General features: G+C 35.2%; 1 protein-coding gene across 8 annotated transcripts in view; it reads right to left on the bottom strand.

Moving 5' to 3' along the window:
- Nucleotides 1–15,048, bottom strand: part of SUGCT (succinyl-CoA:glutarate-CoA transferase) — a 976,712-nt gene that overhangs the window by 38,809 nt on the left and 922,855 nt on the right. Inside the window, exon 15 of one of the 8 annotated variants that reach the window (XM_054563899.1) lies at nt 13,987–14,094. The exons of 6 other annotated variants lie outside the window; for them this stretch is intronic. In XM_054563899.1, the coding sequence (XP_054419874.1) occupies nt 14,010–14,094 (85 nt within the window). In that variant the 3' untranslated portion in view covers nt 13,987–14,009. Of the gene's footprint in view, nt 1–13,986; nt 14,095–15,048 lie in introns of those variants that run through there. One more of the 8 variants, XM_054563906.1, reaches the window with a different exon arrangement.

Genomic DNA, 15,048 nt, shown 5'->3' with positions numbered 1-15,048 from the left:
AACAAACTGACAGCAACAAGTTGGAAGAGGGGAGAGGAATGAGGGAAAATAGGGGAAGGGTCATCAAGGAATGTGTATAAAGGACACATGGACAAAACCAAAGGAAGGTAGGATCAAGTGTGGGAGGCAGCGGTGAGTAGGGCAGGGGGAAGCAGTGGAGGGGGGAAATGGAGATAACTGTACTTGAAGAACAATAAAAAAAATACTGAGAAATAATAATCTAAAAAAATGAGAATTAAAATATTAAACCATATAAATAATTTTTGAAAATTAGTATAGTTTACAGGACTTTCAGGACAACATAAAGCATAACAACATCTGCACCATAGGGGTACCAGAAGGATAAGAGAGAGGGCATAGGATTGAGAATATATTTGTAAAAATAATGACTGAAAACTTTGCTAATCTGGTAAAGAGCAATGACACACAAGTCTGTGAAGTTCAGAGTCCCAAACAGATGATCCCAATGAAGTTCACACCAACAAATATCATAATTAAATGAGAGAATATTAAAATCAACAAAAGAAAGACATTTAGACATTCCTACAAGGAAGCTGTCATAAGACTGTTAGCTGATTTCTCAAGAGAAACATTTCAGGGCAGAAGGGATTGGCATGAAATAGTAAAGTGATGAAAAGCAAAGATCTACAACCAAGACTACTTTACCTAGCACTTAAAATTGAAGGAGAAATAAAGAGCCTCCCAGATAAGAAAATAATAAAGGAGTTCATTACCAACAAACCATTATTTAAAAGACATGTTAAAGGATTTTCTTTACGAAAAAATTAATATAGTTATAAAGAATAAAATTGCAAAAAATAACATACCTATCAATAATCACTTTAAATATAAATGGCTTAAATGCTCCAATCAAAAGGCACAAGGGTCCTGGTGGTATAGAGTAATGTACAGATGTACCAAAGCTATAAATTTGCTCCCCAGTCAAGGAATATGCAAAATATACAAAAATCAACCAATGAATACATAAATAAGTGGAAAAACAAATCTCTCTCTTTTTTCTTTCTCCCCCCCACCTCTTTCTTGCTAAAATCAATTAAAAAATAATGTAGCTGAATGAAGAAGAAAACAAGACCCATATATATGCTGTTGTCAAGGGACCCAAATCAGAATGAAAGACACACATAGACTAAAAGTTAAGGAAAGGAAAATATAGTTCATATAAATGGAATGGTTAAAAAAGCTGGGGTAGCAATACTTGTATCAGACAAAATAGACTTTCAAATAAAGACTAAAATAAGAGACAAAAAAGATACTACATAATAATACAAGGATTTTCTGCATATAAATAGGACCAGCAGAGGAAGCCATGTGCTATGGATCACTGACAGCTCCAAATGGGTTGCCCAGGGCCAGTCACAACAGTATCTGACAAAGGCCTATACCAGAATCTTTGCTGATCTACTTAACACAGAAAAACAACACAAAGCAGCCAAAATGGGAAGACAAAGACACAGAACTCCTCAAAAAAGATCAAGAGAGGTCTGAAGAGCCAGATGAAGTGGAGGCAAGAAGTTTATCAGATAGAGTTTAGAGTAATGATTATAAGGACACACAACAGCATGAAAAAAGACATAGAAATCATTAAAAAGGACCAATCATAAATAAAGAATGCAATATCTGAAATAAATTATATACTGGAATGAATAAACAGTAGGTTAAATGAAGTGGTGGATAAAATCAGTGATTTTGAAGACAAGGTAGAAAAAAACACCAGGGCAAGGCAGCAAAAAGAAAAGAGAATTTAAAAAATGAGAGCTTAAGAAACATTTTGGACAATGTGAAGCATAACAACATCTATATCATGGGAATACAAGAAGGAGAAGAGAGCAAGCAAGGGATCGAGAACCTGGGGTATAAGGGGACTAAATGGTAATAGGAAAAACATAAAAATTAAATCAAAAAATAATAAAGGGATTAATCCAACAAGAGTATATAACTCTTTTAAACATTTATGCACCCAGTATCGTAGCAACTACATATATAAAGAAATATTGGTGGACATAAAGGGAGCTATCCATAGTAATACAGTTATTGTAGGAAATTTCAACATACCATTAGCATCAATGGATAGACCTTCCAGACATAAAATCAACAAGAAAACAACAGCGTTAAATGACACACTACAGCCCTGGTCACCCGTTCAATTTCCTATTAGGGCACATGTCTGGGTTTCAGGACAGGTCCCCAGTTGGAAGCATTCAAGAAGCAACCACACATTGATGTTTCCCTCCCTTTCTTTCTCCCTCCCTTCCCTTCTGTCTAAAAATAAAAAAAATACAAATATTTTTAAAAAATTACACACTACATTACATGGATTTAACTAATATCTTCAGAGCATTTAATCTCAAAGCAGCAGAATATAAATTCTTTTCCAGTGCACATGAACTATTTTCTAGGGTAGACCACATGTTAGGGCACAAAACAAGTCTCAATAAATTTGAGAACTTTGAAATCACATCAGGCGTCTTCTCTGACAATAATGGTTTGAAACTAGAAATCAATTACAAGAAAAAAAAAAACTAAGAAACACACAAACACATGGAACCTAACTAACATGTTACTCAACAATGAATAATTAATAACAACATCAAGGAAAAAATCAAAAGATACTGTGAGACAAATGAAAGTAGAAACACAACAACCCCAAATCTATGGGACACAATGAAAGTAGTCCTAAAAGAAAGATTCGTAGAATACAGGCCTGCTTCAAAAGCAAGAAAAATCTCAAATAAACAATCAAGCTGTATACTGAAATGACTAGGAAAAAAAAATAAAGCCAAAAGTGAGTAAAAGAAATAGTGATGATCAGAATGAAAAATAGTCTAAAAATAAAATAATAAAAAAGGTCAATGAAACCAAGAGCTGGCACTTTGAAAAGATGGACAAGATTAATAAAGCTTGAACCAAACTAATCAAGAAAAAAAGAGGACCCAAATAAATAAAATCAGAAATAAAAGAGAACACCTGACACCACAGAAATACAAATGATTGTAAAATGATATTATAAACAATCATATGTCCACAAAGTGGAGAATCTGGAAGAATGGAAAAATTCTGAGAAACATAAAATCTTCCAAAACTGAAGCAAGAAGAAAGAGAAAATCTTAACAGGCCAAATACAACTAATGAAATCAAAACAGTAATTAAAAAAAACTTTCAACAAGCATATTTCTGGACTGAATGGCTTTGCAGGTGAATTTTACCAAGCCACTAAGAAGAACTAATAGCTATTCTTCTTTAACCATTCCAAAATACTCAAGAGGAAGAAAGCCTCCCAAGCTTATTTTCCAATGTTGGCATTATCCTAATTCTAAAACCAGATAACAATACTACAAATAAAGACAATTGTAGGCCAATATGTCTGATGAACATAGGTGCAAAAAATCCTCAACAAAATATAAGCAAACAAAATGCAGCAATAAATTGAAAGGTCACACACCATGATCAGGTGAAATTTATTCCGTGGATACCCACTTGGTACAATATCCACAAATCGCATAACATGATACATAAAAAAAATGAAGGATTAAAATCATGTGATCATATCAATATATGCAGAAAAGCATTTGATGAAATCCAGCACCATCTTATGACTAAAACTCTGAGCAAAGTGGGAATAGAGAGAAGATATCCCAACATGATAAAAGCCATATATGACAAATTCACAGCTAACGTCATACTCACTGAGGAAAATCAGAAATTATTTTCTTTGAGATTAGAAACAAAATAGAGATGTTCACTTTCACCATTCTTATTCAACATAGTCCTGAAAGTCCTAGCCCCAGCAGACAAGAAAAAAGAAATAAAATGTGCTCAAATCATAAAAGAAAAATTGTCTTTATTTGCAGATGACATAATATTGTATGTAGTGAACCCTAAAGACTCCAACAAAAAAAAACTACTGGAACTGATAAATGAATTTAGTAAAGTAGCAGGATACAAAATAAATAATCAGAAACTGGTTGTACTTTTATACACCAATAATGAACTATCAGAAAGGAAAACTAAGAAAACAATCCCATTTACAATTGCATCAAAAAAAAATACCTAGGAATAAATATAACCAAGGAAGTAAAAATCTGTTCTCAAAAAACTATAAGGCAATGAAATAAGAAATAGAAGGTACAAATAAATGAAAGCATATACCATGTTCATGGATAGGGAAGAATTAACATCATTAAAATGTCCATACTACACAAAACAATCTAGAGATTCAACACAATTATTATTAAAATACCAATGGCGCAGTTCACAGAACTAAAAAATATCAAAAAGTTTATATGGAACCACAAAAAAAAAAAAAAACCAAAGAGCTTCAGCAATATTGAGAAAGAACAAAGTTAGAGGTATCACACTACCCAATATTAAACTATACTACAAGGCCATAGTAACCAAAAGAGCATGTTACTGGCATAAAAATAAACATGAAGATCAATGGAACAGAAATAAACCTATGTCTCTAAAGTCAATTAATATTTGAAAAAGGAAGCAAGAATGTAGAATAAATGGTGCTAAAAAAGAAATGGGCAAGTACTTGCAAAAATGAAATGAACATTTTTTACAGAATGTACAAGAATAAACTCATAATAGATTAAAGACTTAAATTTAAGACTTGAAACCATTAAAATCCTAGAAGAAAACACAGGCAGTAAACCTCTGGCATTTCTCTTTGCAATTTTTTATGATATATCTCCTCATGCAAGGGAAACAAAAATAAATAAACAAATAGGATATATTGAATTAAAAATTTTTGTACAGCAAAGGAGCCATCAACAAAATGAAGAAACCACCTACTAAATGGGAGAACATATTCACCAATGATATATCTGATAAGGGGTTAGTGTCCAAATTTATAAAGAATTCATACTACTCAACACCAAAAATACAAACAATCAAATTTTAAAAGTGGGCAGAAGACCAAAAAGGATATGCAGATGGCCAATACACTTATGAAAAGATGGCCAATATCACTAATTTCAGAGAAATGCAAATTAAAAAACTAATGAAATTATGGCTTCACACCTGTCAGAATGGCTATCATCAATAAACCCACAAATGACAAGTGTTGTCCAGAATGTGGAAAAAGGAAACTTGTTCACTATTGTTGGGAATGCAGATTGGTACAGCCAATATGGAAAACAGTATAGATAATCCTCAAAAAATTAAAAATGGAAATGCCTTATAACCCAGTCATTCGACTTCTGGGGATTTACCTGAAAAAAACTCAAAACAGTTTTTCTTTTTCTTTTTATTTCAGTTTTTGGTTTTATTTCATTGTTTTATTTTTGTTCAAGTACAGTTGCCTCCATTTTCCTGCCACTATTTTCCTAAATAATATATTCATTTCCATGTTCATTGCAACATTGCTTATAATAGCCAAGATAAGAAAGCAACCAAAGTGCCCATCATCAGGGTGGTACATGCATACTATGGAATGGAAAATTACTCAGCCATAAGAAAGAATGAAGTATTACCATTTGTGACAGCATGGATATATATAGTGGATATTATACTCAGTGAAATAGCCAGTCAGAGAAAAAATAAATACCATATGATTTCACTCATGTGGAATCTAAAGGATAAAATAAATGAACAAACAAAACTGAAACATAAATTCAGAGAATAAACTGAGGGTTTCCAGAGGGGAGAGGGTTTAGAGGACTGGGTAAAAGAGGTGAAGGGATTAAGTACAAATTGGAATTAAAAATAATTATGGGAATGTAAGTAAAGCATAGGGAATATAGTCAATAATATTGTAATAACTGTGTATGATACTACTTGGGATGCTGGAAATATAGAAGGAAAAACTATGTAAAGTATGAGTATATGATTGTCTATGCTAAGCTGTACACCTGAAACCAATACAAACTATTATTGACAGAAAAAGGATGTAACCTTACAAACTCCAAGAATTCATTTATATAACATTCCTGAAATGAAAAATTTATATAGATGAAACACAATTAGTGGTTGATAAGGATTATAAAAAGGTGAGAACTAACATTGCCTATAAGTAGTCGTATGAGGGACCCTCGTGATGGAACTTTTCTGTATATTGGTCACTATGTTGTTTATATGAATTTACATGTGTGATAAAATTGCATAAAATTAAACACACACACACAAATTAGCCAGGTACACTGATGAAATAGGAATAAGACCAGTGGATTGCATCAATGTTACTTTTCTGTCTGTAATATTGTTATATTTATATGAGGTTTTGCCATTGAGGGAAACTAGGTGAAATTATTTCTTACAACTGCATATAAATCTACAGTGATCTCAATATCAAAAGTTTTTAATGAGCTGTAAAAAGACAAGTAAAACAAATAAAAGCAATATCTTACATTTGATTAGTATTTTTTTTATTTTAAATGACTTTTTGTTTTTTTAATTGATGTTCAAGTACAGTTGTCTCCATTTTCCCCCTACCACTCACCCCTGCCCCAATCATCCCCATGCCTCCCCCCTTTGATCCTAGGCCCCTTTGACTTTTTCCATGTATCCTTTAAACATTTTCCTTGATGACCCTTCCCTTATTTTCCTCCATTATTCCTCTCCCCTCTCATTACTGTCAGTTTGTTTTTTATTTCAGTGCCTCTGGTTATATTTTGCTTGCTTGTTTGTTTTGTTGATTAGGTTCCACTTATAGGTGAGATCATATGGTGTTTGTCTTTCGCCCTCTGGCTTCTTTCACTTAGCATAATGCTCTCCAGATCCATCCATGCTGTCACAAAGGATAGAAGAAGCTCCTTCTTTCTTTCTGCTGCATAGCATTCCATTGTATAAAGGTACCATAGTTTTTTCATCCACTCATTTACTCATAGGCACTAAAGTTGCTTCCAACACTTGGCTAGTGTAAATTGTGCTGCTATGAACATTGGGGTGCATAGGTTCTTTTGGATTGGTGTTTTGGGATTCTCAGGGTATAATCCCAACAGTGGAATTGCTGGACCAAAAGGCAGTTCCATTTTTAGTTTTTTGAGGAAATTCCATACTGTTTTCCACAGTGGTTGCACCGGTCTGCATTCCCACCAACAGTGTACTAGTGTTCCCGTTTCTCCACAGCCTCACGAGCACCTGTTGTTTGTGATTCGTTTATGATGGCCATTCTGACCGGTGTGAAGTGGTATCTCATTGTGGTTTTAATTTGCGTCTCTCTAAATGGTTAGTGATGCTGAGCATCCTTTCATATGTCTCTGGGCCTTGTGTATGTCCTCCTTGGAGAAGTGTCTGTTCAGGTCCTTTGCCCATTTTTTAATTGGGTTGTTTGTCTTCCTGGAGTGGAGCCATGTGAATTCTTTATATATTTTGGAGATCAAACCCTTGTCCAAGGTATCATTAGCAAATATATTTTCCCAAAGAGTTGGCTCCCTTTTCCTTTTGCTGATGTTTTCTTTATCCATACAGAAGCTTTTTATTTTGATGAATCCCATCTGTTTATTATTGCCTTTATGTAGTGCTTTTTATCTTTTATTACAAATCATTTCAAATCTAACATCTCATCTCAGGAAAATGGAAGGTACTAATGATTTCCTTCAAATAGAAGATACTGCATAGTGCCGTAATCTAACTCTATCAACCTTGAAATTGGGGTTGAAAAGGTTATTTTCCTGGACCAGAGGGCTTAATAATAAGTTAGTGAAGATTTACTTTAAACCAAGAATAAATTTTTCTTTGAATCCAAAAAGTTATTTATCTTAAATTTTTGAAACCAAATGAGAATATAAATATAACCATCAAATATGTTATTTTGCCAAGTTGTTGGCAAGTCTTGGGGGATTACTTACCATGTCATATTTATACTGGGTTGAGGTTAGCAAATGCAGATCTTTTATAACAAACACTATTTCTGGAGGTCTGGCATAGAATGTGGGGGCTGTCAGAAGGAGAGCACTAACAGAACTTAATTTCTGCAATCAATATTTCAACATGCAAGAAATGAGGAAAAATGCTGTAAAGCAGATGGTCATTTGATAAGAATAAATTTGAAGAACTTGGATATGGGACTCAGAATATCTAGAAGGAATACAAAAAAATAACAGTCTATATTTAGTAATCTGGAAATTAGATTTTAATATGCTACACATTTGCTTTTAAGCTTTTAGGTGAACTTGGAAGAGACAAAAGACCAAGTTCTTAAAGTGTTAGCAAAGTGAAATGGAAAAGAAAGACAATATATTGACCTTACTGCCCAGGATCATAACCACCAGCCTCATGTGGGCATCTTAATTAAAATTATAATTAAATAAAATGAAAATCTAGTTCATCAATTTAATTAGCAAATTTCTAGTGTTCAATAACCACATGTGTGTGTGTTGCTGGTGGTTATCATATTAGACAATACAGGAAATATTTTCATCATCTCAATAAAATATTTGGAAACTATAATCTAGGTAAGTAAGGAAAATATTATAAAGCTGTAAAATACTGTTTAAAAGGACACTATTTCACAAAGTGGCCCTTATACAGAAGTATACCCAGGACCTCTAGAAGAGCAGAGTTGAAAAGGACCTCAGTATCATCATGTCAAAACACCTGTCATGCCCTGACCAGGTGGCTCAGTTGGTAGGAGCATCATCCTGTATACCAAATAAAGGTTGCAGGTTTGCTCTCAATCCTTACATGGGCCATGTACAGGAGGCAACAGATCAATGTTTCTCTCACATTTATTTCTCTCTCTCTTTCTCTCTCTCTCTCCCTTCTTCTCTCTATAAAATCAGTAAACATATCCTTTGGTGAGGAGTAAAAAAAACACTTATCATATGCTTAACTCTTTGTGGTTCCGCAGTCTTTGTTTAAACATTTGTTCTATAGCAAAAAAATATCATTTCTTTCATTCTTTTTCAAGTTAAAAGAAACATTTTAGTTCTTTGAAAGTATTTTATGGCTAAAAGTCTTTGTCATTTTGGCTATTCATTGCTGGATTTTTTTAAAATCATGTTTATTCTATTACCATTGTCTCAATTTTTCCCGCTTTGCCCTCCTTCACCCATCCCTCTGCCCCATTTCCACAGTCAATTCCCACTCTGTTGCCCATGTCCATGGATCATTCATTCATGTTCTTTGTTTAGTCCCTTCTCCCTCTTTCCACCATTGTCCTCCTTCCCCATACATTCTGATCACTTTCAGTCTGCTTCATGTTTCCATGCCTTTGGTTTATTTTTTTCATAAGTTTATTTTGTTGAATAGATTCCACGTATAGGTGAGATCATATGGTATTTGTCTTTCACCAACTGGCTTATTTCATTTAACATAATAAATATTCTCCAGTTCCATCCACGTTGTTGCATAAAGTAGGAATTCCTTCCTTCTTTCTTTTCTTTCTTTCTTTCTTTCAAATGCAGATTGATTTTATTTATTTTTTAAATGTCAAAATCTATTATAAAATATTAAAAAATTTAAATCCATTATACTCTCAGCAATTAAAACAACAGGACACCAGCACAGAAATAATCAAGTAGGTCAATGAAATGAAATGAGCATTCTAGAAACAAATGTATATATCTGTCTAACAATGTAATATATGACTAAATTGATATTTCACATCAATGGGGGAAATAAGGCTTATTCAACAAATAAGGTGTATGAACCACTATTACTTGAAATAAAACAAATATAGAGCCCTATTTCACACATTATACAAGAAATATTCAGGTGAGTTAAAAATGTAAAATCTAAGGAATTTTAGGAGAAAATACAAAATAATATTTTTCTTACCCTGAAGTAAAATAATCATTGCTGGATTTTAATCTGGATTCAAATTTATTCAGATCCCTAATGAAATAACTATGTGCCAAAATTAAGTGCGTGCTCCAAGTGCTCAGAGTATAAAATATTTTTCTTTTACTTTATTCTAGATATTATATCTGTATTTTTACAGATTAAAATCACAAGGTGTTTTTAAGTAACCCCACCAATCAGCTTATTTGCAATGAATTTTCAGTCAAATAAAACCGTGTTTAATGTGGCCATTGCTCCAGCTATTTGAAATGTTTTGTATCTTTTTTTTTCATGTTTGTAAATTTATTTTCATATTCTATAGTGTTGTTTTAATTTAGGTATGGCCATTTTGTGATGACTTTTTTTTTAATTTTTTTATTTTATTTTATTTTTTCAAATACATTTGTCTCTGACTCCCCTCCACCACTTTCCCTTGCCCCCTCCCTCCTTCCCTCCCTCAGCTCTTCCCCTTTGATTTTGTCCATGAGTCCCTGCTATATGTTCCTTGACTTTCCCCTTCCCTTCCTTTTCCCCATCCCCCTCCCTCCTTCCCTCTTGTCTCTGTTGATTTCTCTATAATAATGTCTTCATGAGTTGAACCATTAGTGTACTTTGGATACTTCAGGTGGCGAATTCATTAATGATGTTGGTTTTGTTTCAGATTCAGATACATGGCCTTCTACATCTTTTCATGTTAAATTAACATCTTTTCGAATATAACTGACATAAATGTTGACCACAGGGAACAAGGACATATCATTCACTCCCACCCTAAAAATCATTGCAGTTTGAATCGAACCATTCCCATATCAGTTGGATTGTAGTAGTATCTAGTCTCTGCTTCTCTGCTTTACCCACAAAGGCATATCTGAATCTAGATTATATTTAATTTCTTACAACATACTTCACCTTTTCCTAGAAAACTAAAAGCAGATGCTAATATTTATTTATTTATTTATTTAGTTTAGAATTACTAGAAAGGCTTTTACAGCTCAAGAGAACTCATTAACCCTGGAAAAGGAGGATGCACCTGTAACCCTGGGACCCCACAGTGGGCAAATCTAGCATTTTATAGTAACACAATGTTGAAAAAAAGTTTAGTGATATTATTGATTTTCAAACAATAATAAGAGTGAGGTTCTATTTAAATAAATTCTAATGAAGTTACTATTTCCCACAGTCTTCGACCAAATGCACCGCTTGTACAACTAATTCTTCAAACTGGCCATGGGAGAGGAAACTCAGCTCAGCATTCTATATGCTGCCTTAACCACTGCCCAGTGGGGATGTTTTAGAACCAAATCTCTTAAGTGACTCATTCACTCTAGGGACAAATAGAGTAACATTTGCAGCATCTGATCTCAAAGCAGGTATTTATTCAGTAATGATGCATATGTGGCCAAGGTCCTGAAAGGCAAGATTATAGAAGACATCATTCTTTTTAATATCTCTCCAACTTTAAAATGGTTTGAGCCCATGACTTCAATTTTCAAAAGACATATGCAATTTGGGAATTAATACAGAGAACGTGGAAAACTGATACTTTTATGAACGCATGTTGAAATGGCAAATCACTAATTAGGTGGACTTCTAAAAATAGTCATTTAAAAAGAGTCATTCAGAAACTTTATGTCACAAACTGGGGAGAAATAATTCAGCAGGGTAGGGAGAGCTTTGTGTTCTGACAGGGGTGGCAAGGGGACATGGAAGACCAAAGGGAACATCTGGGCTTCTTTAGCTAATTCTCTCTTACTAGGAATGCTAAAAAAAATAGTGGATTGACGAAAGTTTATGTATGTACCTCTCTTACTTGTTTTGTGCCAGGACACCAAAGAATATTAATCTTGGGAGAACCTGTGGCCTATTATATAGAGTATAACACTAATAAAGCATTGAATGGGGTAAAAAGCATTTTCACAACTATATCACAACTAGTTGTGAATAGATATTCACAACTACCCTGTGTAGTGGATGGTTATTAGTATATTTCCCACTTGACATGAAAGGAAAATAAGGCTCTGAGAGAATACATATTGCCTACAGTCCCCAGTTAAGGAAGAAAAGAAAGTACTAGACCTTTCTGATCTCTGTTCTGGGTCCGTTGCACAGCTCTGCACTGCCACCTATTTCATAAGTACTTTCCAAAGATGTGAGGATGCACACAGAGAACAGCCATGCATTGGCATGTATTGCCTCTACCTCCTTAATGCTCATATTCTGTCATTACTCTCTGCCTGCCCAGGTCACTTTATCACATCACAGAAGACTTCCCCCATAATGTGTGTTGGGCCCTGAAACTGGATGCACTACTGTATACAGGTTCTAAGCACAGGCTATTGCCCTGCCAGGGGACACCTATTCAGAGAGCCATATTTTTTTCTCCCAGTCTTTTATTCCTCAAATGCCCAGTACCTCCCAATACCCAACGCTGACAACTCGCCCTGCTGAGTTCCAGCTGGAGTAGCAAGAGTGGTAAAGAGAACCTCACACAGAGATAGGGGCACCCGGTAAATAATATGAGCATAGGTGCTGTTTATGTCCCCAACCAAAACTCAAAGTCTTATTTGCCCACAGAATCCATGTGACTGATGTTGACTTGCTAGTGAGATTTAAAAATTCTAGGAGTATCTAGTAGCCTCTTGGTTTGACATTTACATTATCCAGGGCTTCTCGTGAATGATCCCAAGACCCCATTCATTATTGATAATATTGTTTTTGTGGGGAAATGTGTTTCAAGTTTCATATGACAGCCCTCCAAAAATTGTAGCAAACAAACCCATTTGCAAGTTGGGCACTGTCTCTCTTCCAGAACTGGCTGTTCTATTATTTGTTCTCTTTGACATAACCTGTTTTCTCATGTTCAGCTCCTGGGTGGCCCATGAAAACTATTGCTCCTTTGAGACTATGGCAGGCGTAAGCAAAGAGTACAAGGTGAAAGTTCTGGGGAAAGGTCCCTGCAGCAGAGGGAGGGAGTGAGGAGAGGGAAGAAGACCGAGCTGGAATCATTCACAAGACAGCAAGGATTGCAAAGCCTATGCTGTTGAAAAGCTGCAAGGAAAAAGGTCTTTTATGGGAATTAAAATGGAACTTTTAGGCAAGCAGAGTGGATGTCATTAATAAAGCACAATCTGTGGATAAGGCAGGCCTGGGGTACATTCTGTCTCTGAGTAGAAATAGTGATTTTAAGCTAAATAGTTAACCTCTCAGAAGGTTCAGTTTTCTCATCTCTAAAGTGGAGATAATGTTTACTTCTCAGGGTATTTGTTAAGATCCAAATAATTTTGTAAATGTGAACAGCACAATCCCTAGAGCAGCATACAGCAGACAGTTGAATGTTGTTTTTTTCTTGCTTTCCCCTTTGAAAGATGCAGTGTGATAAGAGGGAAAACTGGAGTAAAAAGGAACAAGGTCAAAATCCACTCTCAGAATCAGCACCAGTGGGAGCCTGGGCGCACTCTCTGAGTTTCAGTAATCTGTGCTGTTCGGAAATGATATTAATGTATATTAATGCCTGCAACCACCTTGTGCATGAGAAGTATTATTAATTCAATATTTCAACAAATATGTGTTGTGTGCCTAAGATAGGCCAGACACGGTTCTAAAAAAAATAAATTCAGGCAATGAGAAAGAAAGAGAGAGGGCTATTTTATTGGGTGGGGTGGTCAGGGAAATTTCTTTGAATAGATGAGATTTCAACAGAAACTTTAATGAGAAGAGGGAGAAAAAGAGCCATAAAATATCTAGGTAAAGAAGTGTCCAGGTTGAGGGAAGAGCAAGGCTAAAGGCCAGGCATTTGTGGGCTTGACTGACAAAGAGCAAGGTCTCAGAAGGCAGTAGTGACTGTAGTGGAGGGAAGAAGGAAAAGATGGGCATTGATGGGGACTGGTGGCCCATTACTGTGCACTCTGCAGACCACCAGAAAACCTTTATACTTAGTTTTGAGCACAATGGAGCACTTGAGCTTTAAAATGCCATATGAAGAAGATACTATAGTGGTGTGTGGATAGAAGCCAGGAAGCACTGGGAGGCCACTGCAGTCAGTGGTGCAGATCAGAGGCAACAGTACCGGGGCCAAGCTGGCAGCAGTGGCAGGCCAAGATGTGTTCTGATTCAAAGTGTACTTTGAAATTAGAAGCAATAAGATTTGCTGATGGGTTGGTTGTGGAAAATGAGAGTAAAAAGGTGGCTGAGGAAAAGAATCAAATTGTGTTTTTAGTCTAAAGGTAATGCTACTTACAGTAATGGAGAATCCAGTGTGGTAGAAATCATTTGGGATAATCAGTGTTCTTTTTAGAGCAGGTTGAGTTTGATGTACCCTTTGGGTGTCTGTGTGGAGATGGAAGGTGGTCCCTGGAGTGTGGGAAAGAGCACAGGTCTGGATCAGACACTGACCCCTCAGCAGGATGGCAGACTGAAAGGCAGGAGACTATATGCAATCACTTGTCTGGATAGTAGGAATAGAGAAAAAGGAAAAGGTCTAAAGCACTGTAGATGAAGCATTTAAAGGTCTAGAGGGGCCATTCTCCATCAGTGGAAATTGAGAATGCAGGTCCCTTGGCAGAAGGAGGCTTCTCCAACTAAAAATATATTCATGGGGTTTTTTGGTTATTGCCATTGTTTTCTTCTTTTAATTAAAAAGAACTATGAAATGTTTCAAACACAGTGAACACAAGAAATAAAGTAACAGACACCCCACCAAAATTTGGAATTTGTGAGCATTTGGGCACTTTGCTGTATTCATTTCAAATACATCCGAACCCCTTCTTTCCTTTCCAGAGACTTTAGGGAGCTAATTTAAAGAACAGTGTCTGGCATGTGGAAAGCTCTCTATAATGGTCAGGTACCATGGTGCCAGTGGAGGTGGACATGGCAGTTACTGCTACTGTTTTGTTATGCATATCTTTTTTATGTTTTCCAGCTTTTATTACATAAATATATAGCAATCTGTAGTACAATTTTCTATATTTTTCTAATTAACACAAATAGTTAACTTTTGTACTACATTCTTTTGTATATGGATTTTTTCACTTAACACTGTGTCCTGAGATGTTGTTTTTTCCTCTGAGTGAGATAAAGTTCAGATAATAAAAGTAAAAGGAGGAGGAAAGAAATTTTCTGCAAAAAGGGTAAGTAAAAGAACTTTGGAAGTCCTAACATACATACCAGCTCTCTCTCTGACACCCATTCTCCAGTCATTCATCCCTTTCATTCCTCCTTAATCTGCAGCTATTGCAAAGGTAGGGAAGGCTAGCTCAGTGTTATAGAAATACGAAATTCCAGCTTCATGGGCATCAGCCCAAAAAA

The sequence above is a fragment of the Pteronotus mesoamericanus genome, unplaced genomic scaffold (genome assembly GCF_021234165.1).
Source record: "Pteronotus mesoamericanus isolate MK-2021 breed Mesoamerican mustached bat unplaced genomic scaffold, CSHL_Meso_final scaffold_85, whole genome shotgun sequence".
Taxonomy (NCBI): domain Eukaryota; kingdom Metazoa; phylum Chordata; class Mammalia; order Chiroptera; family Mormoopidae; genus Pteronotus; species Pteronotus mesoamericanus.
This window is presented reverse-complemented; position numbering and strand designations above follow the sequence as displayed.